Here is a 17,992-nt window from a genome sequence, read left to right on the forward strand (position 1 = left end):
CCCTAATTGTTGACAGCCATTAACCTCTGCTTAAACTGGAAATATAATTAGGCAGGCTCTGTTTAAAATGTTTAGTTCCTCTGAAGTGTGCTGACAAATCGGTCATTAGGAAGAAGAGAAGTAAGGCAGTGAGCCACAAAACGTTTGACCAGGAACAGGAGAGAGAAAGGCATTCTCATAGAAAGTTCCTCGAGCTCTAGTTTTCTAACTACATTCCTTAAAGAGAGATTGGAATGGACTTAGCTCAAAGAACTACAGAACTATGCAAACAAAACCAACTCCTCAGTACTAGGACTATACCACCGTTAGCTCAGACAGAGGGTCTCCAGGGTTCCACCCTTCGGGGACATCTACTAGATCTACTAGAGTGTTGTGAGCATGTGCTATAGCCCACTCTTGGGCAGAACCGAAATGCCATCTCAGATATTTACTGTTTTATACTACCATCCATTTATCCAGATTCCAAATTAAATGGATATCATTAGAACTTAAGTAGAGAGAAGTGAGGGCTTATATTTTTTATTTAATTTTTTTAGTTAGTAACCACATACCAACTTTAAGTGCTTCTTACAATAGTTAGTGAGACAGGCAAAAGATGCTGAATAATTAATGTTTTTCAATAGGAAAGCAATGTATGTGATTACCGGAATTGATTTTAGGTATACTAAAAATAAGAGTGATTAATAATTCCAACTGTTTCACCCTTGTTCTATTCATTTCATTACATAGCAAATATTTATGGATTACTTACTATTTACCAAGCACTGCCCTAAGTGCCAGGAATAAAGTCATGAACAAGACAAACAAGGTCCTGCTCTCATGAAACTTACTTTCTAGGGGAGGTAAATGAACTCTAAATAAACAAACTAGGAATTGCATATTAGGAAAAGTGCTATGAAGGAAGTAGACAACTTGCTACATAAAAGAATAATTGAAACGGGAGTAACTATATTACAGGAGAAGAGTGTCAGCAAAGACTTCTCTGAGGAGATCACTCTTGAGAAATACTTAAGGATATGAAGCTACCAGGCACTGGAAAAGCTGGGGAAAGTATTCCAAGCAGAGAGGACTGTAAGTACAAAACCTTTAAGGTAGATAAGAGCTTCGCCATAATCAAGGAACAGAAAGGTCAATGTGCTAAAGCATAGTAGTAAACCAGAAAGTGTGATCTGGAATGAAGCCAGAGAGGTGGCCAGTATGGTGGACACAGCTCTCTGTTACCCAATACCCATTTATTCATTCTCCCTTCTTCCATGTCATATGTAGAAATATGTCCAGTTGGGGCGCCTGGGTGGCTCAGTTGGTTAAGCGTCTGCGTTCGGCCAGGTCATGATCCCAGAATCCTGGGATCGAGCCCCGCATCGGGCTCCCTGCTCAGCGGGAAGCCTGCTTCTCCGTCTCTCTCTGCCCGCCCCCACTCACGTTCTCTCTCTCTGTTGAATAAATAAATAAAATCTTTTTTTAAAAAAAATCTTTAAAAAAACAAGAAAGAAAGAAATGTGTCCAGGTAAAAACTTACCCCCTATGCTCCCTGCTTCTAAGGGGGCCACGTGACCCTTTCCTGGCCAATGAGATGAACATGGTAGCCTACTGTGTGGGTTTTCTGGGAAGGCTGTTATTTTCCTGGGCAAAAGAGACTGGCTGATTTAGCAGGAACTATTAACCTTTTGCAATTTCCCCTCCCTCTTGTATTCCTGCTTGAAAGGAGGGCACATTTCCTAGAGTAGGAGAAGCCATCTTGAGATCCTAATGACAAAAGCCACACACATGGATGACAGGATAGGGTACAAGAAGGAACCTGAGGGTTTGTTGGTTTTTTTGTTTTTGTTTTTTTACTTCCTCAAATAGTTGCACCATTGCACCTGTCCTACCTAGACTGCTTCTGGACTAATAAGGAAAATAAACCCCTATTTGACTAAGCTACTATGGGTTTATTTATGTAAAAATCTTGACCCAAAAGCCAAATCATATAAGGTCGTATAGGCTATGATAAGGAATTAGCAGTTTATCCCAAGTACAATGGAAAGCCATTAACACTGTACCAAATTTTGTTTGTGTGGGACTCCATCCCAGAACCCTGGGATCATGACCTGAGCTGAAGGCAGATGTTTAACCGACTGAGCCATCCAGGCACCCCTTGTTGAACTATTTTTAAACCAGATATATTCATTACTTTGAATGCATAGATTCATTACTTTAAAAAAAAATGTGGTTGGACAAGCTAACATTTAACTCCTTCCAGCTCTAAAATTCAGACTTCAGAGCCAAGTATGAAGGCGTCTATCCCAGAATGACTGAAAAACTATTGGAAGTACCTTCTTTAGCACAGTCTGGCAATCATTTCTGAATGTTCTTCCTCAGGGTTCTTTAAAGTAACGGGGAAAAGAAAAGAGACTGTTTTTTATTGGCCTATGTAATTGCAAAGTATGGTGGCCTTTCCTTCTGAATCCACTAGGACTCTACAGAGCCAGCCTTGCAAACATAAACCTCTTAACTGATGACTGGTTAAAATACAGTAGTAGCTATCATTCATTAAGTGTATTTGTATGTAAGATGTCAGCTCTGCTTTTTAAATATCTCATTTACTCAACCAAGCTGCTATTATATCCATTTTACAGATGAAGTAACTGAGACCTCAGGAAAAGGTAAGTAATTAGCCAGATATCACATAGCTGATAAAAAGTTGGCAGGAATTCAAAATCCTAGTTTTAGGCGTGCCTGTGTGGCTCAGTCAGTTGAGCGTCCAACTCTATTTCAGCTCAGTTCATGATCTCAGGGTCCTGAGACTGAGCCCCATGTCAGGCTCTGCACTTGGGATTCTCTCTCTCCCTCACCCACCACAACACACACACACACCACACACACACGCGCGCGCTCATGTGCTCACACCCTCTCTCTCTAAAAAACAACAAACAAAATCTTTCTTTTAATAGCTGCACTCTATGACCTGTTAATTAAGGATTAAGCCACCTAATGCTATGAGGGGGAGGTGTTATAAATGCTATAGGAGTTATGAATAACGGGAGGTATTATGAGTAATAGTTTTTATCCTTTTGAATTTTTCCAAGTGATTTAGGAATGGCTTAGCTTTTCTTCTTTGCCCTAAGAAAAAAGGCAACATAGAGTAGTGATAATGGCCTAGATCTAAATTCAACTCTACCATTTATACTATGACCTCAGGTGATTTGCTTATTTCTCTTAATCTTTTATTTCTTTATTCATGTAATAGACATCTCATTGAACCTACTTCTTAAGACTGTTGAGAGGGTAAAATAAACTGTGTCTATATGTGAGGCACTCAGCATAATGCCTAGTCATAGTAAGTGCTCAAATCATCATTGAAGGGCTCCTTATCCTTACTTTTTGTTGCCCCCCCCCCCTTTTTAATGCTACCTCAGCAGCTGGGAGGGCAGCATGAAATTAAGGTTCTCCACATAGAAAACATTTTATTTTTTTTAAAGATTTATTTATTTATTTATTTGACAGAGAGAGACACAGAAAGGGAACACAAGCAGGGGGAGCGGGAGAGAGAGAAGCAGACTCCCCACCGAGCAGGGAGCCCGATGCAGGGCTCGATCCCAGGACCCTGGGACCATGACCTGAGCCGAAGGCCTAACTACTGAGCCACCCAGGCACCCACAGAAAACATTTTAAACTGTCCCAATGAGGCGCCTGGGTGGCTCAGCCGTTGAGCGTCTGCCTTCAGCTCAGGATTCACAAGAATCCTGTAGGGTATCTATTAATAACATCCCAGTTGTACAAATTAGGAAACATTCTCAGGGAGGTGAAGTCACATACACATATAGGATTCAGGTATGACTGTTTTCAAACATTGGGTTCTTTTCCTAGACCAGGGGAACTCTAGCTGGCTTATTGGATCAAAACTACGTAGTTCTCTTTGCATACAATTGTTTTTCTTTTTTCTTAAAGATTTTATTTTTTTAAGTGATCGCTACACCCAACATGGGGCTTGAACTCACGAGTCTCATGCTCTCCCAACCGAGCCAGTCAGGTACCTCAAATATAATTTTCTTAATAGAAAATATTAGAAACAGAGCCAACATATATGAAAGCATACACATGTAAGATGTGCTTTCTTCCTACAGGTATTGGGCAAAAAAATTTGACAGTTAATGCATTTATTTGCTGTGGGAGCTTTAAAAAGTTAATCTAACTGATCTATTCATTTATAAAATAGGGAAATAGTTTTCTTTTCTACTTCCTAAGAAGCTTGTTAAAAATCTAATGAGATTGGGGTGCCTGGGTGGCTCAGTGGTTAAGCGTCTGCCTTCAGCTCAGGTCATGATCCCAGCGTCCTGGGATTGAGCCCTGCATCCGGCTCCCTGCTCCGCGGGGCCCCTGCTTCTCCCTCTCCCGCTCTCCCTGCTTATGTTTCCTCTCTCGCGGTGTCTCTCTCTGTCAAATAAATAAATAAAATCTTAAAAAAAAAAAATCTAATGAGATAGGGGCGTCTGGGTGGCTTAGTCATTAAGCGTCTGCCTTCAGCTCAGGTCATGATCCCAGGGTCCTGGGATCAAGCCCCGCCTCGGGCTTCCTGCTTGGCAGGGAGCCTGCTTTTCCCTCTCCCACTCCCCCTGCTTGTGTTCCCTCTCTCGCTGTCTCTCTCTGTCAAATAAATAAATAAAATATTTTTTAAAAATTATAAAAATCTAATGAGATAATATATGTGGAAAAAAGCTCTGGAAACTGGAAAATTTCTTTTCTTTTTTTTTAATGTTTTAACAGCTAAATTTTCTTTTTTTTTAATTAACATATAATGTATTATTTGTTTCAGGGGTACAGGTCTGTGATTCATCAGTCAGGAAACTTTCTATGCAAGTATTTGTACTATTGTAAACTTGGATTTGAGAGCCATAACAAAAAGTTGCAGATGATAGAGAGATGTATGAATTCTTCGTGAACTTCCAATTTTTTGTGATCTTCCTGCCTCTTAAATATAAAGTGACCATCAGTCACCCACTGACAGAAGTCTCTTTCCAAATACTGTAGTGTCTCACAAAAAGCCCCATTTCAATTACTATCAAGAACTGAACTGGAAAAAAAACGAAAACAAAAAACATGTAACAAACAATGATTAAGCTCTTCCTGCACACAAACCCAGAATTGGGTCTTTTTCTTTTCAGTAACCAATACTTATATAAATAGGCTACTAAACTAAAAATTACATAGGTAATCTTTATGCAAGGTGATTTTCTTTCTATTTTATGATTCATTCTGGAAGCCGTTATTTATTAACCTGGAGAAAGATACGATTACTTAAGTGTAATATGTTTTTTTCACAAGGTCCAACAGGTTGAGCGAAAAAGGTTATCTAAATACACTGCTCTTCCTTGTGGATACAATCCCTTATGATATGATACGATTTTTCCTGGGCCTTGATTATCGCTGCCCCTGAAAGGACATTTTCTCTGCCCTCCAGAAATCGCGCTTAGTTCAAACCAGAATGTGAGATAGCATAATTTCTCGTGATGGGGGGGGTGGGGGGCTTGCGGAACAATTGACCTTCTCCCCACGTCCCTTTTAAGATAGGAAACTACATCTGCATCCCTTCACTGGTGGTGAGATCAAGTTTCAAAGAAGCATCTGGACTGCGGACACTGTCAGTGATCTTTGTAACTTGGAGAGGAATGACCATATTTAGGAAAACAAGCGGCAGCTAAGCCTCCAAGGTCGGCTCGCAGGACCCGGAGGTAGTGGGTCAAAGACGAGCGGACTGGGAAGCCTTGCCCTCCTCTGGACTTTGTCCCTCCCAGATTTCTGAGCTGGCGAGCAGCCGCTCCGCACTGCAGCCCGAACCAATTGTGAAAGACCTAACCAAGCCCAGCCCAGCGGAAGGAACGGTTTCAGAGTTGTTTCTCTTTGATAAAAGGAGCCCTTCCTGGCTTTTGCTTTTACTCTCTCCGGTGTTGGACGGGATCGCCCTCCAGAAGCAATTTAGAGTGACTGGCGAAAGGCAGATACACCGAAAGCTCACGGCAACGACCAGGATGAAATTCTTTCTGCAGTGCCTCCAGCTTCTGCCCTTGCTGATCATCTTCACCCTAGAGTCTCTCCTGAAGCTTTTTATTCCTAAGAAGAGAAAATCAGTTACTGGAGAAATCGTCCTGATTACTGGAGCTGGACACGGAATTGGGAGACTAACTGCCTATGAATTTGCCAAACTTAAAAGCACACTGGTTCTGTGGGATATAAATAAGGTAATAGTGCTTCCTATGTTTTACTTTCTGGCACCTTTAATCGTAGTCATGGATGCATTCTTCAGGCAACAACCCTGTACAGCATCTCTATAAAGTAGGGAGAAAAAAATTACTATTGGCATTTTATAGTTCCATTAATGTTTATGATTACAGGATAAATGGACCTAGAGGATATAAGATTCCCAGTTACTACCCATCACTAATTTTGCATTGTAAATGTATCCTTACTTTTGCCCTGAAAAGAATCTGTGGTCTCCTCCAGAGCCTGATTTCACTGATCCCTCTATCTTAAACAAATGGAAAGAGTAATGGTTTTAAGCTAGTCTATTAAGAGGTTTGCACCTATTAAGAAAAAAGTCCTACTTGCCATTACTGAGATAAGTGGTTTTAAAAGATACCCAACAGAAAGCAATATTACTGTATCATAGCAATTGCCAAAAATAATTTTAAAAATCATCTTTTAGTTAAAAACAATATAAAAGAAAAAACTCTTCGGGGTACCTGGCTGGCTCAGTCAGTAGAGCATGCGACTCCTATCTCGGGGTTGAGTTCAAGCCCCATGTCGGGCCTCGAGTTTACTTAAAAAAGCAAAATTAAACAAAAAATTTTAAATAAAAATAAAAGAAAAAACTCTTCAATATACATAATGATTTACAAGAATAGGTGTAGGCTTAAAGGAAGAGAGGAGGACTTAGAACCTAACCTTTTATATGGCCAGTGGTAGATGGACAGAGAGTTTTCTGCAAGGCACCTGAGGGCCTGAAAAGCCATCCCTTACACATTAGTCAACATCCAGCGCTGTAGCTGTAAACAAAAATTCAGGGAATGTGAAGTTAGATAATAGTTCTCCAGTGAGTGGATGGTTGAGATAGCAATCAACAAGTACTTATTGAGTATCTGTTACATGGATAGTAAGAACACAGTGGCGAATAGGTGAGTAATCTTGTAGGGAAAATAGACTTTAAATAATTATACATGCATTGAAAGATACAAACTAGTCCCACTCTAATCTGATGTCAGACATGGCGGTAGAGTCAAACTCAGTGGAGCTCTCCACCTCTTCATGAGCTACCTCCTAACTTCCTAGAGCTTTAGAATCCTTTTTGGCAAAATGGATAAAATAACAGTACTTACCTTAAAGGACTGGGAGGATTATACCAAATAGTGCCCACAAAGCATTTAACAGTGTCTGGCATACGGTAAACACACATTAGTTATTATCCATTCACAAAGTGAAGTTTAAGCCAACATTAGAGGATTTAGGGCTAAGAATTAGGTTACACATCTGTGTTAATGGCTCCCAATGCCTTATGCTCGTTCGTACAAAATTTTCTCTGATTCGGAGTGGAGTGTATTTATCCAGCAAATAGTTATTGAGTGCCTACTATCTGCCAGGCACTGTTGTAATACAGAACTGAGGACACAGCAGTAAGAAAAGTACAAAGTTGGGGCGCCTGGGTGGCTCAGTCGTTAAGCGTCTGCCTTCGGCTCGGGTCATGATCCCGGGGTCCTGGGATCCAGTCCCGCATCGGGCTCCGTGCTCCGCGGGAAGCCTGCTTCTCCCTCTCCCACTCCCCCTGCTTGTGTTCCCTCTCTCGCTGTGTCTCTCTCTGTCATATAAATAAATAAAATCTTTAAAAAAAATTAAAAAAAAAAAGAAAAGCACAAAGTTCATGAACAAGGGACGGTAAACAAGATATGGTGTATAATAAATTATGTGATTGCTAGAAGGTGATAAGTATAAAGAAAAGTAAAATATGAAAGGGGATAGAGACTCTTATGGTGGGAAGGGCAGGGATGAACGTGTTGATCTTACACAGAAAGCCTCCTGAGATGGAGATAGTTGAGTCAAGATCAGAAGAGGCAGAGGATACAGTCAGCCCCTCCCATATCTTTGCAGAGAGGGATCAGCAAATGCAAAGCATGGCACAGAGTGAGGGAAGGGAGAGAAGTAAAAGAAAAGTCTAGATCTGTGCTTTCCAACACAATGGTTGTTGAGCATTTGAAATGTGGCTCATCTGAATTGAGATGTGCTGTTGGTGTAATTACACACAGGATTTCAAAGAGTATGAAAAGAGGAATGTTGAATATCTTACTAACAACTTTTATATAGACTACATGTTGAAATACAATATTTCATAATAACAAATATTCCAAAATAATATTTTGGATATATTAAGTTGAATAAAATATACTGCTAAATTAAATTTTATTTTTTCCAGCGTGACCATTAGAAAAATTAAAATTAGGTACGTGGCTCGCATTATATTTTATGAGACAGCGCTGGTCTAGAAACCCAAGTAGCAGCAGCTCCAGATCATCAAGTTTCCCATAAGCTATTGTTTGTGCTTCGGCTTTTCCTGGGGAAGCCAGTGGAGGGTTTTGAGCCAGATTCTAGGCTGTTGGGTTGCAGGGAGAGCAGTTAGCAGACTAGTGGTAATCCAGGCAAGAGATGATGCTGGTTTTGTAGACCAGGGAGATAGTAGCGGAAGTGGTCAGAAAATTAAAGACAATGTAGTAAGTATTTATTATGTTAAATTCATTAAATTTAAATAAACCATCTGTTGTTTTAAGGTTATATCTTTCCCACTTTTTTTTGTGGATGAAACATACATATATATTTAATGAAATTACAATGATAGTGGACTGATAGTTTTTGTGTTGGTTTTAATGTCCTTATACGACCAAATAAAAGATTGGCAGTCCTAGTTCAGTATATACACTGCAGTCCACTTTTCTTGAAATTTTACAGGTTTTAAAATTATGAAAGTCTGAGAACCACTAAACCTGACTGGGGAGGGAGGGTAGGGTGGAAATTTCAAGGAGTCCAGGCAGCAGAACCTAGAGATGTAAAACTTTTGGGCTGGTGGCTATATAGAGAATGAGTGAAGAAGAGGAGAGTTTCAGATTGTTTTCAGACCAAGCTGGAAGGGCAGGGAGGGGCCAGATCAAATTCTTTCCCCCCAGGGTTCAAAGACAAATTGTCCCCAAAGACAAATTTTTCAGATTAAGTCAAGCAGCAAGGATAGCAATGTCCAAAGATATCCTTCTCAGGATGTTGTGGACAGACATCTTCCTACTCATCATGAAGTCCACAGAAAAGGAGCATGAATTTAGGGAGGGATTAGTGGTGGCTTCAGCTTTGTTATTCTACTGAGACAGATGCCATGAATTTTTTATTGTTTTATGTAGATAATCACATTTCTTGACCAGTGTCACCCCCATGCCTCATTAGATAAGTTTGTGATGATAAATTTATTTTTTAACTTTAATTTTTTAAAGATTTTATTTGTCAGAGAGAGAGAGCACAAGCAGGGGCAGGCAGAGGCAGAGGGAGAAGCAGGCTCCCCGCTGAGCAAGGAGCCCGATGCGGGACTGGATCCCAGGACCCTGGGATCATGACCTGAGCCCAAGGCAGCAGCTTAACTGATTGAGCCACCCAGGCATCCCTGTGAAGATAAATTTATAGCAAGTACTGAGCACCTAATATATACTCAAAGACTGTTTATCAAATGTTAAAGTGAATTAATGAATGGAAAAAAACATGGAAAGAATCAGAAAAACATGTAGATGTTTAGTAGTCTAGGTAATGGGCAAAAAGCTTTGGTTGTGGGGATAGAGGCAAAGAATGATAAGTAAAGTCTTAAAGGAGAGCCCAGGATTAAAAATTGAGAACTGAGGGGCGCCTGGGTGGCTCAGTCGGCTGGGCGTCTGTCTTCCGCTTGGGTCATGATACCGTCATCCTGGGATCGAGCCCCACATCAGGCTCCTGGCTCAGCGGGGAGTCTGCTTCTCCCTCTCCCTCTGCCCCCTCTCCTGCTCATGCTCTTGCGCACGTGTGCGTGCATGCTCGCTCTCAAATAAATAAATAAAATCTTAAAACAAATAAAAATAATAATAAAAAATGAAAATTGAGAACTGAATCCAGCACATTAGGAAAAAGGTTAACAAGGGAAATGTTGAAGAATGATGAGCAGTTCCACTGTGCTGAGAAAAATTTTAAAGGTCTGTTTATTTTTTATTTCTTACCAGATGAATATGGAGACTGTCTAAGATTTTTCCTGGCAGTATTTCCAACTTAAATTTGTTGCATAGCTCAGGAGGTGTGGAGTACATACCTTGGCCCTAAGTGGGGAAGACCAGGGAAATAGGGAAAGCATGATTGCAGACATAAAGGAAGGGCATGTTTGTCACTTCACACTCTGTCCATTGATGGAGAAAGCTAACCAGTACTAAGCAAATCTCCACAAATGGAATAAAGGGCAAATGGAGTTTTATTGTAGAATTTGTTCTAAATAAGAACTGAATTTTGTGAATACCCAAAGAATCAGTACCATATACTTTTTAAAACTTTCTTTATTGTGGTAAAATATGTATTACATAAAAATTTCCATTTTAACCATTTTTAAGCGTTCAGTTTGTTGTGTTGAGTACATTCACATTGTTATGAAATGACCTCTACTATCCATCTCCAGAACTTTTTCGTCATCCCCAAATGGAACTTTGCACCCATTAAACAATTAGTCCCCAGCCCCCTCTCCTCCAGCCCCTGGCAACCACCATTCTGCTTTCTGTCTCCGTGTATTTGACTATGCTAGGTATCTCATATAACTAGAATTATGCAATATTTGTCCTTTTGTATCTGACTTGTTTCACTAAGCTTGATATCATCAAGGTTCATCCATGCTGTAGAATGTGTCAGAATTTTATTCCTTTTGAAGGCTGAATAATATTCTATTGTATGTATATACTACATTAATGAAATATACTTTTAAAGGAAGGGGCCCAAAGCTGCCTGTTAGGTACAGGAGGGCAGCATAAGGTTTACTTGAGACATTTTGATGCCCCTTGGGGAATAAGGGCTCCTCATCAGAGGACAAACAACAGTTTGTGTGAGAGATTTCAGCAAAAGGGAAACACCCTATTTCTTTTACTGTCACAGTAAGTTCACTGGGAGAACTGCGAATTCTTTCCATAGCTGTCCAGATTTGGGTTTTCTGCAAGAGGAATTACAGATTACCAGCAAGTTCACACACTAGCGTTCTGCTCTACCGTTCTCTCTGTGGGTAAATGTAGTAAGTCCACCCACTTGTGCATTAGCTGACAATAATTTCTTGGCTTGCAGAGTTCACAGACTAACCCTCAATCCAAGGTATGGTTTGAGACATTCTTTACAGTGAAAAAGCTACAAAATCGGTAAAGACAAACCAACAAACAAGCAAAAATGGAAACAAAAAAAAGGAAAACAAAAACAGAACCCTATGGTCTGATCATGAATTTAAGGTGACAAAATCAACACTCCAGACTGGGCTCATCATTCCTTCTCTCAAATTCCACTCTCCTTGTGACTTCCATCTGACTTGTTGCAACACTGTGTTGCCAGTTCCTTAAACTAAAAAAGGAAGGACGTCGCTTCGATTCTTCCCACCTTCCTCATGTCCCCAAGCCCTGCTGATTTTGCCTCCTAAAGATATGTTTTAAGGCTCATTCTCTTCTCTACATTCTTTATAGTCGTGCCACAGTTCAAGCTTGTATCATCTGTTGGCTGAATCATTGTCAACTGCCTACTGATGTTTCTCTCTTCCTGCAGTATTGGCCCCTAAAGTCTGTTCTCCATACTTTAGCAAGAGTAATCAGTATAATACACAAATCTGATTCTGTAATTTAATCAGTGCTCCCCTCCTAACTTTTTGGATAAAACTTAGTATGACACACAATGCCCTTTATTTTTTTAAGATTTTATTTATTTATCTGACAAAGAGAGACACAGCGAGAGAGGGAACACAAGCAGGGGGAGTGGGAGAGGGAGAAGCAGGCCTCCCACAAGCAGGGAGCCTGATGTGGGGCTCGATTCCAGGACCCTAGGATCATGACCTGAGCCGAAGGCAGACGGTTAACGACTGAGCCACCCAGGCGCCCCACACAATGCCCTTTAATCTGGACTCTTACCAGCCTTGAGCTTTATGACCCAGCAACGCCAATCTGTTAATATTTTCCTACTGACCTTTCTCCTACCCATCCCTTTGTTTACACTCTGCCTGCCTGTCCTTTCCCCTCTCTTTACCTGTCTGTTCTACTCACCCTTAAGACCCTACTCTGGTACCTTTTCTTTTTTTTATTTTTTTAAAAGATTTTATTTCTTTATTTGACAGAGACACAACGAGAGAGGGAACACAAGCAGGGGGAGCGGGAGAGGGAGAAGCAGGCTTCCCGCCAAGCAGGGAACCCAACTCGGAGCTCAATCCCAGGACCCTGGGATTCTGACCCAAAGGCAGACGCTTAACGACTGAGCCACCCAGGTGCCCCTGGTACCTTTTCTTCTAGAACTCTATTTCATGCCCCTCCTCTGTGTTCCCATAACTTTCTGTATATTTTTCTGTTGTTATACTTACCACAACGTGTTAGTTTGAACCATGTGAAACTGCCAATATTCAATCCTTTATTCTGACACAATAACAATTTCATATGTCCTACCTAAATCTTATACTTACTTTTTGTTTCTTTCTACTAGACTGTGAGCTTGCTGAGGTCAGTACCCTGTCTCATTCATATTTCTATCTGTAAGGTTCTTCTAAGCACCGTGACTATGACCTACACATTAAAATGTTAAAAGAATGAGTGAATGAATGAATGAATGTAATTAACCCCTTATTTATTTATTTATTTAGCTAGAAAATTGATGTATGTGGATAGTTTTTAGTGACAGAAAGAAAAAGCTAAATATTATTTTTTTAAATCTTGATATGGAATACACACACACATTCACAAAGTATGTAAAATTCATGAATACAGAACTAGTATTTTAAGATTTTTATGTTCTTTAAAAAGCTTGCTTTAAGTTTGGTTCCAAATAAAAGAATCTTCAAAGTACTAAGAGCAAAGTGTACCTATATCCCTGACAAAAATGTGTCCAGTTAAATTCCTGCCTAACGCTAGTTCAAACAATCTGACTATTCTTAATTATTTTCAGCTGTTGATATAATATATTCATGTCATTTATTTCATTCTCTTTATCAAACTTTTTGTTGCCTTTCTAGCACGGAATTGAGGACACAGCTGCTGAATGCAAGAGACTGGGTGCGAAGGCTTATGCCTTTGTGGTAGACTGCAGTAACCGAGAAGATATTTACAGCTATGCGAAGAAGGTGAAATTTTTTTTTTTTAATTCTTTTTTTTAAATTTATTTGCGAGAGAGAGAATGAGAGACAGCATGAGAGGGAGGAGGGTCAGAGGGAGAAGCAGACTCCCTGCCGAGCAGGGAGCCCGATGCAGGACTCGATCCCGAGACTCCAGGATCATGACCTGAGCCGAAGGCAGTCGCTTAACCAACTGAGCCACCCAGGCGCCCCAAGAAGGTGAAATTTTGCATTGGTTAGGATCGGGTCATGTCAGAGTCTGGAGGGATCCTGGAGATGACACTGTCAGGATGCAGACAAAGTAGCAGAAGTTTTGTGATTTGCCTAAGGTTGTGCAGCCAGCTAGTGGCAGACCCAGAACTAGAACCTAGAACTGAGTTTCCCAGACTTCAGTGTGTTCTAGAATCTTCCAGAGAGCTTTTAAAAAATGACACGCCTGAGATTTGCTTTCAGTGGATCGGGGGCTAGGCCCAGGAATCTGCCCGTTTAGTACCCCACATACCCACCCACGCCTCACCCATGTGATTCTGCTACAAGTAAATTCTTGGATGACACTGCAGATCACTGACGGGGTCTTCAGATGCCCAGTCAAAGAACTGGGTTAAGGAGTTAGGATAAATTTAACTGTTTATCAGACTTTCATCATAGATTTATCTCTATAAAGCAGTATTTGCCTCTTCTATATACAACTGAAATATGCTATGTGTATATAATGGAGCTTCACTCCGAATGCATTTATACATATACTTGTTAACGAAATGCTACAATAGTAAGAAAGTCAGTAGAATTATCTGGGCAAATTCCTTAAAATACACATTCCTGGACCTTACCCCTGGATAATCTGATCCAGCACAGTATAAAGATTCTGATTCAACCAGCCTTGAGAACTTCCTTGTTTAGGGAATTTTAGATTTGAGGACATTTTTAACTTCTGTTTTTGAATTGTAAACTTTTATTTCGAGCTAATGCCTCTATTACTGGTGAGGCCTGAGCTAAGTCAAAAGAATAAGTAGAAATTGGGGCAGCTGGGTGTCTCAGGTGACTGACTTGATATCAGCTCAGGTCATGATCTCAGGGTCGTGAGATCGAGCCCCATGTATGGCTCTGTGCTGGGTGTGGAGCCTGCTTGGGATTCTCTCTCTTCCCCTCTCCCTCTGCCCTCTCCCACACTCCACCCCCCCCACCCTTCGTTCCCTCCCTCTCTTGAAAAAAAACAAAACAAAAAACCAACTAAGTAGAAATTACCCAGGCTAGTGGTGGGAAATAGCTTTCCTGGAAGGGAGGGGTACAGTAAGAGCAAGGCCTGTAGACAAGAAACCTCTGCATTTAACAGTTACTATTTTACTTAAATTAACAGTGATTTTCCTTTAGAGAGATGTACACTCTTCCAGTTACCACTGGCTCTATCACTGCAGTTACTTAACCTCTCTGTGCCTAAGTTTCCCCAGTTATAATACGGGGATCACAGCGGTACCCACCTCAGGGTTGTTAGGAGGATTAAGTGAATTAATGATGTAAAGTCTTTGGATCAGTCCCTGGCACACAGTGATCGTGTCTAGATTCATCTGGGAATAGGCTGTTCTGGAAAAGGTAATTTCATTATTTGAACCTATTCCATGGGTTTTAACCTTAGTGTTTTTACTGAAATTGCTCAAGGATAAACAATATGCTTAACAGAATATGCACAATGACATGTGATAATCAGATATTTTGAAGTTATTTTAATGTGGTTACTTTAATATCAGGACATTTTGTGTCACCTAAGCATTTAAACTCATGGCTTGCTTTCACTATTGAGAAATGTGCAGAGCAGACATTCACAGTGTGGAGAGACAATAGGTGATGATGGGGAGCCCAAGGATGAAGGAAGGGACAAGTGTGTCTGGGCAAATTCTTTGGCAGCATAAAAGAGCGATTTGTGTTTTAAGTCACGCTAGTTTGGAGGCGTTACAGCACCTTCGTCATTTCAACCACACACCCTGTCCTGTTCTTCTCAGTAACTGAGGGGCATTATTCTGAACGACAGTTTTCATATCATGCTAGAGATGTGGCTATAGGTACAAATAGTGTTGACCAAGGGCCCAGTATCTTAGCTTGACTCTTTCATACTTTAAATACGACCTGATGAAGTTCATTTCTGGCTGACAAGCCTTCAGCTGTTGGCACACTGGTGTCCTACTGGGTCGCTGATGGGTATCCCACCTCCTGGCTTCCTTTTTGTTTGAGCTTAGAGGTTTGTCTTGGGCTCTGAGGTCAGAAGGTCTGGGAGAGTCTCAGCTCCATGTGACCTTGAATAGTCACATGACCTTGAGCAAGAAACAGCCATTCTGTGTTTCACGTTTCTCATCTCTAAAGTGAGCATACCAAGAGTTGCCAGCTCATGGAATTATTTTGAGAATTAAATGAGATAAATAATGAAATTTTGCAAAATGCATAGCACAATGAAAGCCTTTAACAGGCTAATTGCCACCTCCCCCTCAGTCCCCCAGCACACTGTAGCACTATCTAAATATGATAACTCTTAACAGAAGTTAGCTTTTATTTGGAACACAATGTGTAACAGAATGCATTGTAACTCTAGGGTCTATCCACCAAGAAGCTTAGTTACTCAAAGAACTGTAAAAATATCAGATAAGATATTCTGGCTTTGCCAGCCCTTAGGCCAACTGTCACCTGCAGGGGGAAGGTTGGTGAGCAACAAAATAAATAGTTTGTACTACAAAAATAAAGAAATAGAAGATGTGACCAGCTTAATGGTATAATCAGTTTTACATAGATTCCCAGATGGTCCCTGCATTTGCCAATTAATTAAAAAAATTTTTTTTGCTTACCTTTTGAAGTAGTATTTAAAAAATAAATGCCGGGGTTTTTTTTATTTTTTTTTTTTATTTTTTTGTCTTTTGCCACTGGTTATGTTTTTATTAGCCAGATGCCTCTCAGAGTAAAATCAATAGAGCAAAAGTCAAAAGACTAAACTGCAAGAGAAAACTTCTACTTAACCAGACTTATAGGTAGAGCTGTTTTGAAATTAAGTACCTAAGATTAAAAGGTTCTTTTTTCCATATTGGCACATAGATTACAAAACTACTTTTCCCCCCACATCTAATAGAGGAACACATAGTTCTTTAATAATCCTTGCATGCAAACCTTCCTTCATAACTCTTAATGATACAGATATTTGTCTTATTTTTAAAGGTGAAAGAAGAAATTGGAGATGTTAGTATTTTAGTAAATAATGCTGGTGTAGTCTACACATCGGATTTGTTTGCAACACAAGACACTCAGATTGAAAAGACTTTTGAAGTTAATGTACTTGCACATTTCTGGGTAGGTATGACTTCTTTTATGAAAACATTACCTTTTGTAAAACCCAAAGACTTTGTTTAAAGTGGAGATTTCAGGACACCTGGGTGACTCAGTTAAGTGTCTGCCTTTGGCTCAGGTCATGATCCCAGGGTCCTGGGATCAAGTCCCGCATCAGGCTCCTTGCTCAGCAGGGAGCCTACTTCTACCTCTGCCTGATGCTCCCCCTGCTTATGTTCTCTCTCTCTCTGACAAATAAGTAAATAAAATCTTAAAGTGGAGATTTCAGCAGACATAAAAATGTATCAAATTAATACTGAAGTTTTCTGTAGGTACTAAGGATAATATACGAAGAGGTCATTTTTCAGGGCTCCTGGCTGGCTCATTTGGAAGAGCATGAGACTCATGATCTTTGGGTCATGAGTTTGAGCCCCACGTTGGGTTGAGATTATTAAAAAAAATAAATAGACTTTAAAAAAAAAAGAAGTCATTTTTCATGCTCTGACCAAATCTCATCAACCATTCTTCCTCCCCCCTTAATAATATTAATACTAATAATTAATTAATAATAAACTTCAGGTGTTATATATGTTTTAATTTTAAACTAGATTCTCACATCTATGTGACATTGTTTATGAAGAAAGGGATTAGGGGTCACCTGAGTCCCTTTGTGTGGTTCTTTTAAGAGTAAGCCCAGTTTGCTTTCGGATTCTCATGAGACTCAGGCCTTGAGTATTTTCTGGCCCCAAAGTTGCCAACTTTATCATAAACCTCACCATTCAAGGTCTATAGATTCAGATATATATATATGTATATATATATCTGTAATATATATCTATATGTGCATATACATATATATGTGTATATATATACACACAGATACAGATATATATATATACAGTTGCAATATATACAGATACAGAGATATATATATCTGTGTGTATATATATATATATATATGAGAAAGAGAGTTGCTAAAGAGGCTAAAAATTGCCCAAATAGCCAGTTACTGAAAGGGTCCCTCAAAGTTTTCTTGGATGTGAGTTTGGGATACATAATCTCTAAAGAATATTAGAATTAGTGAAAATGCAGTATTATTTTATGTCAGTATTCCCAAGTTATTGGCATCTGTCTTTGTATCTGCATTACAACTGATGAATTTGCCTGTCTTTCTGCCTTTATTAGAACATAGGGCATTGTCTTAATGTTTTTGAATCCCCATCACATAGTAGGTGCTCAGTAAATATTTATTGCATGAATCATTCAGTGACTACTGGAAGATAGCTATTCATTTCAGTATTTTGCTGACATAACCAAATTATTTTCTAACATTTT

At 39.9% G+C, this 17,992-nt stretch overlaps 1 protein-coding gene across 2 annotated transcripts in view; it reads left to right on the forward strand.

The window, feature by feature from the left end:
- Positions 1-5,545: 5,545 nt before the first annotated feature.
- HSD17B11 (hydroxysteroid 17-beta dehydrogenase 11) overlaps positions 5,546-17,992 on the forward strand; it is a 38,236-nt gene continuing 25,789 nt past the window's right edge. Inside the window, exons 1-3 of one of the 2 annotated variants that reach the window (XM_035004565.1) lie at positions 5,546-6,218; positions 13,259-13,363; positions 16,550-16,681. In XM_035004565.1, the coding sequence (XP_034860456.1) occupies positions 6,009-6,218; positions 13,259-13,363; positions 16,550-16,681 (447 nt within the window). In that variant the 5' untranslated portion in view covers positions 5,546-6,008. Of the gene's footprint in view, positions 6,219-13,255; positions 13,364-16,549; positions 16,682-17,992 lie in introns of both variants that reach the window. The other variant, XM_035004564.1, reaches the window with a different exon arrangement.

This window comes from Mirounga leonina, unplaced genomic scaffold (assembly GCF_011800145.1).
Source record: "Mirounga leonina isolate KUSES-001 unplaced genomic scaffold, KU_Mleo_1.0 Mir_129, whole genome shotgun sequence".
NCBI lineage: Eukaryota > Metazoa > Chordata > Mammalia > Carnivora > Phocidae > Mirounga > Mirounga leonina.